This window comes from Antrostomus carolinensis, unplaced genomic scaffold, assembly GCF_000700745.2.
Source record: "Antrostomus carolinensis isolate BGI_N321 unplaced genomic scaffold, ASM70074v2 scaffold23207, whole genome shotgun sequence".
Taxonomy (NCBI): domain Eukaryota; kingdom Metazoa; phylum Chordata; class Aves; order Caprimulgiformes; family Caprimulgidae; genus Antrostomus; species Antrostomus carolinensis.
This window is the reverse complement of record NW_010325651.1, coordinates 33633-43055: the sequence shown is the minus strand read 5'-3', so window position 1 is coordinate 43055 and position 9423 is coordinate 33633. Positions and strand designations below refer to the sequence as shown.

Sequence of the window (9423 nt, the reverse complement as noted above, 5' to 3'; positions counted from 1 at the left end):
AGAGAGCCCACTCTAGTGCTTGAGGCAGCTGATGGCTGTTTAGGATCCTATCTGTTTGCTCCTCCTGCTAGGAGGAAGGATCAGCACAAGGCTGGGAGCAGGAAGCTGGTGAGAGCCAGAGCTCTGGTTAGCAGCTCTTGTAGTTCGTTAAATGAACCAGGACACGTTTCAGGAGAGGCCTGGGAGGCTTTTTGCGAAAGATGAAACCACTGGCGGTTGAGCAGAGGCTTGTTTCCTGCCGGCTGTGTGTCTCCCTTTGATTTCCTTTCTCACTGTGCTGCTGGCTCTGTGGGCCTTTATTCCCTTTGCGGTGCTGATGGAGACTTGGGTTAGGGTTTTTTAATTGATTGAGAAGGAATACAAAGCTTTATTAGGAAAAAGTAGAAAAAGGGTCCAGTGGAAAGAAATAACTGAAACAGGGATCAAATATGTAGAACTAATTATAGAACCAGGATTTGTGCTGAGAGGAAAGAAGCTGTGACAGGCCAGGCACAATGGGAGATGCTGCTTTGCTGGTCTTGTTAAGGGGTGTCTGTTCTTTGAAGTTTGGGAAGAACATCTGGTTGAAGTAGTTGGAAATCCTCCATGTCACAGGCAAGAGGAACCCTTAATAGGTCAGTCTGGAAGGGGGAAAGGTTCATCTATTGGTGACCCAAGATTCACAAACAACTGTCAGCCTAGATTATGCACCTCTGATTTATGTCAGTCCAGGTCAGCAAAAGCATCTGTTCAACTTAGGGCAGCTCTACCAAGTATTCTGCAAGGCTTCAGGCACCACCTGAAATATTAATATGCTCCTTGCCCAGAAACAGTGACCTATATAGTCACAGAGAACACTGTTATCCATGGAAGTGTTTGTCAGATGCAACTTCACTGTCTTTAGCTGAAATTCAGCTGTATGAGCCCTGAGCTAAGACTCAATGAATAATTACATCTTGGGGTTGGGGGAAAGGCGTTAAGGCAATACCAATTTATAAGGGAAGCTGGACTGGGTTTGTTTTTTTGTTTTGTTTTGTTTTTTTTTCCAGTAGAGAAGACTGCATTCATGTGTGTCTGTACCCGTATTTTGCTTTCTTAGCTTTAACTCTGTGTAGTTCAGAAATGTTAAATCTGGCAGAAGGGGAGGGGTGGCCTTGAGAAGCCAAGATGAAGAAGGGCTGGAGCCGAGGTGACTGTGTAAAACAAAACATGATGGGTAACACCAGGCTTCTGCACTTGGTGGTAGATCTGGTAGTATAATCGAGAGGATGAGAGGGAGGAAGGTAAAATGAAAAACAATGTTCAGAAAGTAGATACCTATCTCTGTGGTGAGAACAGTGTGATCAGTTTTCAACTCTTGGGTATCTTTTTCTAGGCAATGGAGAGTTATTAAATGTGGGAAACTTTTCTGCCTCATTTCCTACAAGTGTCTGATAATCTTCCTTATCTAAGGAAGAAAGCATGAGCAACCATAGATCCCAGAACATCTGCATTGTTTTCAAGGCTGTCTGGGTTTCAATTTAAGTTAATTGACTCATAACAGCAAGAAGCTCTTACAGTCTTGAAAATCTAATATTTTTCTTGGACTTTTTGGAGGCTCAGGTATGAGCATGCTTTGATTCTGCATTATATTTGGTCTATTATATTTTTGTGCTGATGCATTGTATGAAGGTGGTGTAATAAATGGCAAAAATCTTTCAATTGCTGATAGCTATTTCTGCACAGTATGTTACCTTTACCCAAGTCTAGTTGAAATAGCCTGAAAGTTGCTTAGGTGTAGACAAATGCTTATCATGGTTTAATTGGTGATTATCATGATATTTTAAGCACGAATTAATTGAGTGGTTGGTTGATAGGGTCAGTTGACAGTAGAAACATGAGGCTAGGGAATTTACAAGAGGAAAAAGGTTTTCTTGCAAGTCCTGGTGGCAATGTTCAGGAACAGACTTTGATCTTGGAGTGCTGAGAATAGGAGGAAAGAGGTGTATTCAAAAACAACTGGGCTAGCGGCAGCAGGTTTAGTCACTGAGCACTTGCAGGCTTCTGGCAGTTACTTGGCTTAAATTCAGTCTGATTAAAACTACTAAAAAAACCCCCCAAAAAACAAACCAAACCACCAAAAACAACAAACACAAAACAACTCTTTTTGTCACCTTTAGTCTGGTAGTGTGAATTTATGCAGGTTCTGTCCTCTGTATCAGATGACAATGACATTGTCGCTCTTCAGCACTCCAGAAGTGAAGTTACCATGTTAAGTGGCCACAGTTTTGTAGTCAGTGTGTAAACTGGTTTCTTGTTAAGTATATTTTTCCATTAATATAACTACAAGTTGAATAAGTTGCATTATATTGAATTCTGGGAACATGAGGTACTTCTCCATTTTGTAGTGAAGAAAATTTCTGAGACTGCATGCGTATTGTAAGATATTCTCACAAAGATTTAAATTTACGTCTGTTTTCTGGAGTGGTTTGAATGTTTCTGTGCAGCAGGAAAAACTTACTCTGGTTACAGAAAGCAGAAATACCAAATGGACCTCTGTCAGAAAACAAATTTCCTGATTACTAACGGGGTTTTGTGTTGTGAACAGAACCTAAACCGCTACCAGTAGCAAGATGTGTTCTTTGCAAAAATAATTTCAAAGATCTTTCCAGTGTTGTCCATTTAGACGTGATGTCCCTGTGTTCATAATGATTTACAAGAGACTTTTTTTCCTTTGCAGAAACGGAAGGCTTTAAAATTGATACCATGGGCACCTATCACGGAATGACTCTGAAGTCTGTAACGGTAAGCTGAAAGTCTTTTTTTTAATTATGTTTTATAGAAATTATAATATACCTATGTATATCTTGTCGACTGACTAACAGAATTAATGAAAGTTGTTCTCTGTGAAAAGATAAAACATGTTTTGATTTGTCTGCACATTTTAGAGCTCTTTGCTCAAGGGATTTCTCTGCAGGGAAAAGGTATGCTGGGAAGGCTTTGCTGGCAGGTTCTTGTGGAGGTGCGGTCTTTTTGTACTTAACTATACTAGGATACTCAGATTTTTGCTAGCCTTATGTATGTCTGTGTAGCATGTCTTTCATAATCATAAATGATAAAATTGTACTCACAAACGGAATTATTAAAACTAGGTTTTGGAGTATTGCTCTGTTTCCTACTTGGTGTTTAATAAGAATAAATGTGTTTAGTGTTGGAAGAATTTGACCCCTGCGTTACCACTCAAGCTTTCTAACCTAGTGAGATGGACTTCTTTTGTATGACTTTACAATGCTGTCAGTGGGAATTGCTACACATACAGATGAGAAAGAGAGACTCTCAAACAGATTTCCTTTTTTATTGCCAATATTTGTCTACTTTTGTGGAAGCAAGTTGAATGCTCTCAAACAAATGCTGTTTTGATCTGCTGCTAAGTAGGACAGATGCTACAAAAGTAATGTAGAGCTCTCATTAAGGTTTTTACCATCTGCATACCTATATAAATCTGATGAATAGACAGCACTAAACACTCTCCTAAATCCATGCACTACTTCTAGTTTGGAGTCCTAATTTGAACATAAAATAGTATATTGAATGTGAATTTCTTAAGAACATTTAGAGCTTTTTCTTGTTTGATAAAAGTTCTTGCACAAGTCTTTCATTCCCAACCTCCTCTGGACATAAAATATTTTTAAAAATTGGAAGGAAGTATTTTAAGGAAGGAATGTTAGTACTAAAAAGTGTTGTTTCTAAATGAATTCAGAAATTGGGTGAGGGAGGAAAAACTCCATTATGTCCGAAGATTTGAACCTTGCACGAATTTAGAGCTGCTTTATGAGGGGTCAGGCAGTGGTGTTGTGCCAAACCCAGGTTTCTATGATTTAGTGTATCTGTTTCAAGCAGTAGTGACTTGGAATGACTTTGTAAATGTCTTAGTAAATAGGTTCTGTTTAAATTGTCCTGTGGGGAGGAAAAAGAAAGGGGGTCCAGGAAGCAAGATTATAGTGAATTAGAAATGTTAAAATATTCTAAGCTTGTCAGTATGAAAACTATAAAAGTGAAGGGTTGCACAGTAAGTCTAAAAATGATTACTTTTTAAAAAAATTCATTAAAAAATAAATAAGGTTTTTTATTCTAGGAATACCTAGCTCATGTATTCAGCATATTACCTAGAGTTTTGTGGTAGAGTTATTAAACTGTCCTTGCTTTCTTCTATTAAGAAAGAAAATATAACTGATGAAATTACTATTAAACCTTTTTGCAACATAAACTAGATTTTTTTGAAATAACTATTTAAGAGGTATTGCATGACTGCACATAAAGCATCATCTGGTGTCATGAGAAATATTAAAACTCCATCTGTCATTTAGCTTTTTTTCTAAGAAAGAACTTGTAAGGGATTTTTGAAGCCTTATTTTCCAGACTGTTAAAAAGGTGGCCTAAACGTTTAACTCATTCATAAATTACGGTGACATACTGACTTTGTGTTTCAGATGGGGGAGAAAAAAAATCTGTTAATTATGTGGCACAGAAATGTTTATCTGTTTTTGTCTAAACTTTGTCACAGTGATGGACCACATAGTTCTTACCCATAATCTTCAGAGTATTGTTTTGTATAGAGTGTTGCATCTCCTACTAGTTAGCAAATTTCACATTATGCTTTTGCTCAGGTTTTTTTTTGTGGCTTGTTCCTATTTTTTCTGCTAGAAAAAACTAGGGAGGAAATGGAAAAGTAATTTCTTCCCCTAGAGGTTTAATGTAAAAGTACGTTATATTAGTTGGCTAAATCATAGGCATATGGAGAATAGCATTGGAATTGTATTCCACCTACATCATGTCATCTGCTATCCTCATGGTATTGGTATATTTCCTTTTGTAAACTCGTGAAACTTTTCAAGGGAATTGAAGTGTTAGATAGCTCTTTGTTAGAGGCTATCTTCAAACTTCAGACCTCTGATTTCCAGATGAATGGTGAAATTTGAAAGGTTCATTTTTAGACTGTTTTTCTCTTTGACAGGGGGAGTAGCAAGTAGCTCCTCTGTTTCTTCTATGGTGTTTCTTTCCAGTAATGGATTTCCAGTTAATGGATTTATAGAGAGCAAGTCATATTCTCTGAAAACTTTATTCTTGTGAAGCAAGCTTTCAATTCACTTGTGAATTTTATTTCTCCAGCTATTCTAGTTAGAATTAATCTTTTTTCAAGCATGGAGAAGTAAAATTTCATGTAGTCTTCTAAGTGAGATCTCACCAGTGGCTTGTAGAAGGGCATTAAGAATTTCTTACTGCTTCTGAAATTATAAATATTGCCTTGAGGTGGATGGATTATGTATTTTACTTTATCTTCATTCTCTATCACTTTTTTGTACCTTCTTATTTTTGCTTTAGTTTCCACTTTGGTTATGAATTGCATGTTGGAAGAGATTGTTTATCTTAGTGTGGTGGTTCATTTGAGCGTTTAACGTTATTGGCAATGCCATCTACCCTGACCTGTGTTCCTCTGTTGCACTGATTCCTTTGGCTTCCTTTTCACACATTGTCCTTCATTCTTTGTCTGAATGGAACAATTTGTTTTGATGGTTAGTCTTCTCTTTAAAAGGTTGATGGAGCCCTTAGCTTTTGTATGTTTAGATCTTGTTAGCAATTGGAAAAATCTTTGTAGACGTATACTTATGAACTGGAGTGTAAACCATGACCTGCTGTCTGGAGTTGCCCACCAGCTTCTCAGGTAAAATCTGTAAGAAGCTTTTAGTTGTTTCCTATTATATTCCCTACATGTCTTCCACTTGCACTCTGCTTTATTGTAATTCACTGTAATGATTTTTATGAAATATGCAAAACTTCTGTTTTGTGTTTGTTCTTGCTGAAATGTGCGTTGTTCTAGATGCTTGTTCTTTTTAACAGCAAAACAAAAACTTCTGCATCTTGACTGCTTGCTTTTCATCAGTGATGTTGGAAACTTTCTTAGCATTGAAAATTTGTGCCAGAACAGATGGTGAATGGTGGGCTTTCTGAAGTAATGTCAGCTAAAATAACTTGTGCTGCTGGCAGTTCTTCCCTGAAACAGGGCTTTTGCTTAATTGGCACGCTTACTTTCTCTTAGGAAGAACTTATTTAATTTAATTATTTAAAATTTTTATTGTGAAGGCATGATTTCATTATTCTGGACCTGGAATTGTTTATAACAAGACGTCGTCCTCAGAAAGCCTTATTTTAATACGTGTGGCACCTTCTATTTGCCTAGATTGATGATGTTTTGGAAACAAATAAGGTAGTGGTGCTAGCTCTTGCTACCTAGTTACCCAGCAGTTCATATTGCAAATTGTGCCCCATCACATTCAGAAACCTCTAGATCTGCCTGCAGGTTTGTCTTCAAAGCATAATCCCCTGTATAGCTGGGCAACTTTTGTTTAAGGAGTCAAGTTTACTGTTTGAAATGGATCACATGAGAGCTATGGACGATAAGCATTAGTATTTTTGTACCAGGCAGGGTGTAAGGGAATGCTGAGAGAGAATTTTAAGCTGATATTCTCAACATGTTCTTTCTTGTGTAAATTTGACGTGTTCAGGGCATTAGCCTTCTGCTTTTCTGAAGAGAAATGTTAACTTGGGAGACTAAGCCAGTGTCATCTAGTGGAAGCCTAGAAAGTAGGTTTGACCTTTCTTTTATATATAAATGAAATTTAATTTAGGACTAGTGTTTTCTGTAACTGGAATATGTGAGTTGTTTTAACTGTTACTACAGCTTGAGATGTCCAGATCAGAACAAACTAGCCATCTGCACTGACGTCAGGGTATGGGAGAAGCTGCTTGTTCTGCGAGTGTCTGGTAAAGCTGGCTTTTATAGATCGGTACTAAAGTGTATCCTCTTCCAAGCTGAGGGCATGATTTGTATTGACTATGTGCACATGCAAATAACATCTGTTTCTCCATTACAATAATAGTTATGGTGATGTTGGTTGAACACCTCTTTGTGTTTTTTCTTTCTTAAGTTTTCATTACTTTAATATGAAATAAAGGAAGAGACTGATAGTGTGTGGAGTTCTGAGAGTCCTGACTTGTCATGAGCTGTGACTTGGTGTGGTTATAAATTCGGGTGCAAGCAAGATAGATATGCATAGTACTGCAGTAGGCCCTTGTAGAAATTACTCTGTTGCCTTTTGTAATTGCTAGAAAGCTCTCCTGCTTCTAACTTCTCGTTTCTTTTAGTATTCCCAGCTGCTGAAGCTCAGAAGCTTCCTTTGCCTATTGGTTTTGCTACTAGTAATGGCATCTGTTGCTGATCATTGGCACTCATAAGCAGCCAGAACTATCGTTGGTGTTTTTCTCTTCCTGTTCAGTAAATAGGTGGGTAGAACAGCTCTTCTTAGAGTGTTGAGATGACCTACTTATCAGATAGTTTGGGCCTATGCTTGAAGAGTCAGTGTATAGTTAGTAAGGGTTTCAGCTGGGGCATGTTGTTTGTAACAAACTCCAGTGCAGATTTCTGCAGTGTATTCAAACATGTAAGTTTTATCTCTAGTAAGAAATTCTATGTAAGTTTCCAGCACTTCTGAGTCCAGTGATAATATTTTTCCTACAAATTAACAAAACTGACATCCATCTTTCTGGTGTAAACTGCCAGACATTGCAACAATTTCTCAGTTGTAAAATTACCCTTAGTAAACATATGAGACTATTGGTGATTAAAGAATATACATTACATTCCAATCGAAACAAATGCATTACATAGTCCTGACAGAAAACAACTAATAAAAAAAAGAGGATCCCTACATAAGCCACACTACAAACAGGCTTAATTTAAGAAGAATTGGAAGTATGGTTCAGCACCTCCAAGTTCAGCAGCATTTTTAATCAGTTTGTGGTCAGTCTCAGATTTTAAGCATTAACTAATCAAAGGATGTTGCTTTTATTGCCCTCCTGAATCTTTTGAGTGTGGTGTTTTTATTATTTTAACTGATAGGTTGTTTGGTGTATTTTTCAAAGGATGGCTGTGTAGTAGAATGAAGGGAAATGCTAACTTTCTGGCACCTTAAAGACAAGGCCATTGGAGGGGAAGCTTGTTGAGGCAGAAGCAATCATTATGGTGTATGCACATATTATATAAAAGACTTCAGATCATTTATATGCTCTGTGTAAGTAGGTAAATCCATGAGATCTTTTTTTAATTTATCATGAGGAATTAAGATTGTGATTCAGTGCCAAAACTTGAAATGACTTTTCAGAAGCATATGGTGGAATTAGACGTTGTCTCTCAATATATAGATAAATAGCACTTACCTTTAAAAAAGAAAAATTAATACATCTTAAATATTAGATAGGAGAGATATAACTACTTATCGACATGTCACTGGTTTTCTGTATCTCGGTAAAATGTTTGAGAGCAGTGGTATTGAGGAAGGAGTCAACAAAACAACAAACTCTTTGGAAGCTTTTGAAACGGGCTGGGAGGCAGAGCATAATTTTCACGCGGTCTTTGCATAAGCTGGTCATTATTCTCAACACAAGTGTAACACCAGCCTGCCCGTGCCCCCGCTCCCCTCCGCCCCGAGCAGCATTCTGTGAACTTGCTGTGTGCATGCTGTTCAGTTTTTAACCCTCAAGAGGATGTTTGTAACAATTGCCTATTAGAAGAGCATTCCATAGGCAATGCTGGAGGTAGAGACTTCTGTTTTCATTGGATTCATTATTGTTTTTCATGTGAAGTATATTTATCTGTAACTGTAATTCAGACATAATCATGAAGTTCTTGGTCCACGAGGGTTAAGGGCTAGCACGTGACCACTAACTCAAAAAATCCTGAAGCTGGAGAAATGGATGTTCCCCAGACCTTACACTACTCAGGGATAATGGACTAGAAGACCTTGTGTGTCTATATTACTCTAATGAGAGTGGATGAAATGCAACCAGGTTTCCTAAGAACTATTACTGTATTTTATATTTAAAGTCCACGCACTAATTTCAGTGGTTGGCATTTCATTGCCTCAGTTGTGTTTGAAACCTTAAATAAATTACTCTCCCTTGAAGAGTTTTAATGTAAATAGTCAAACTGATAGAGAACAGGGAAAAGCACATACAAATGCTGCTTTCGAGAAAATGTGTTAGGCTGAACAATGCTGCACTTGTTTTCTCAGCAACTATAAATCATGTACATCTGTGCCAAGATATCTTGCTGTTGTACTGCATCATACAAAAGAACTGCCTGTTTTGTTCCTCATAATAGGTTTTATTTTATTTTGAGACTAAAAGAACTGCGAATTCAAGAAAAGAAGTGGATGTTGTATAACCAGTTGCACATCTGGAGGTTGGGCACTGCTATGTTGCCCAGTATGCTACTGAACAAAAGAGGGAGCAAGGCCTGGAGCCATCTAGCTTTGTTACTGAACGTGTCTGGAGTCACTGTTGTGTGTAAAACTTGGTTGTGTCAGCGTGCTAAGTGTGCTTGTGGCATGCCTGTCAGGTCCTTAAGTG

At 37.7% G+C, this 9423-nt stretch overlaps 1 protein-coding gene across 1 annotated transcript in view; it reads left to right on the top strand.

Moving 5' to 3' along the window:
• Positions 1-4981, top strand: part of CDC73 (cell division cycle 73) — a 37839-nt gene extending 32858 nt beyond the window's left edge. The window contains exons 10-11 of the mRNA XM_010171315.2: positions 2699-2763; positions 4973-4981. Coding sequence (XP_010169617.2) covers positions 2699-2763; positions 4973-4981 — 74 coding nt within the window. The remainder of the gene's footprint in view (positions 1-2698; positions 2764-4972) is intronic.
• The last annotated feature ends 4442 nt before the right edge of the window (positions 4982-9423 follow it).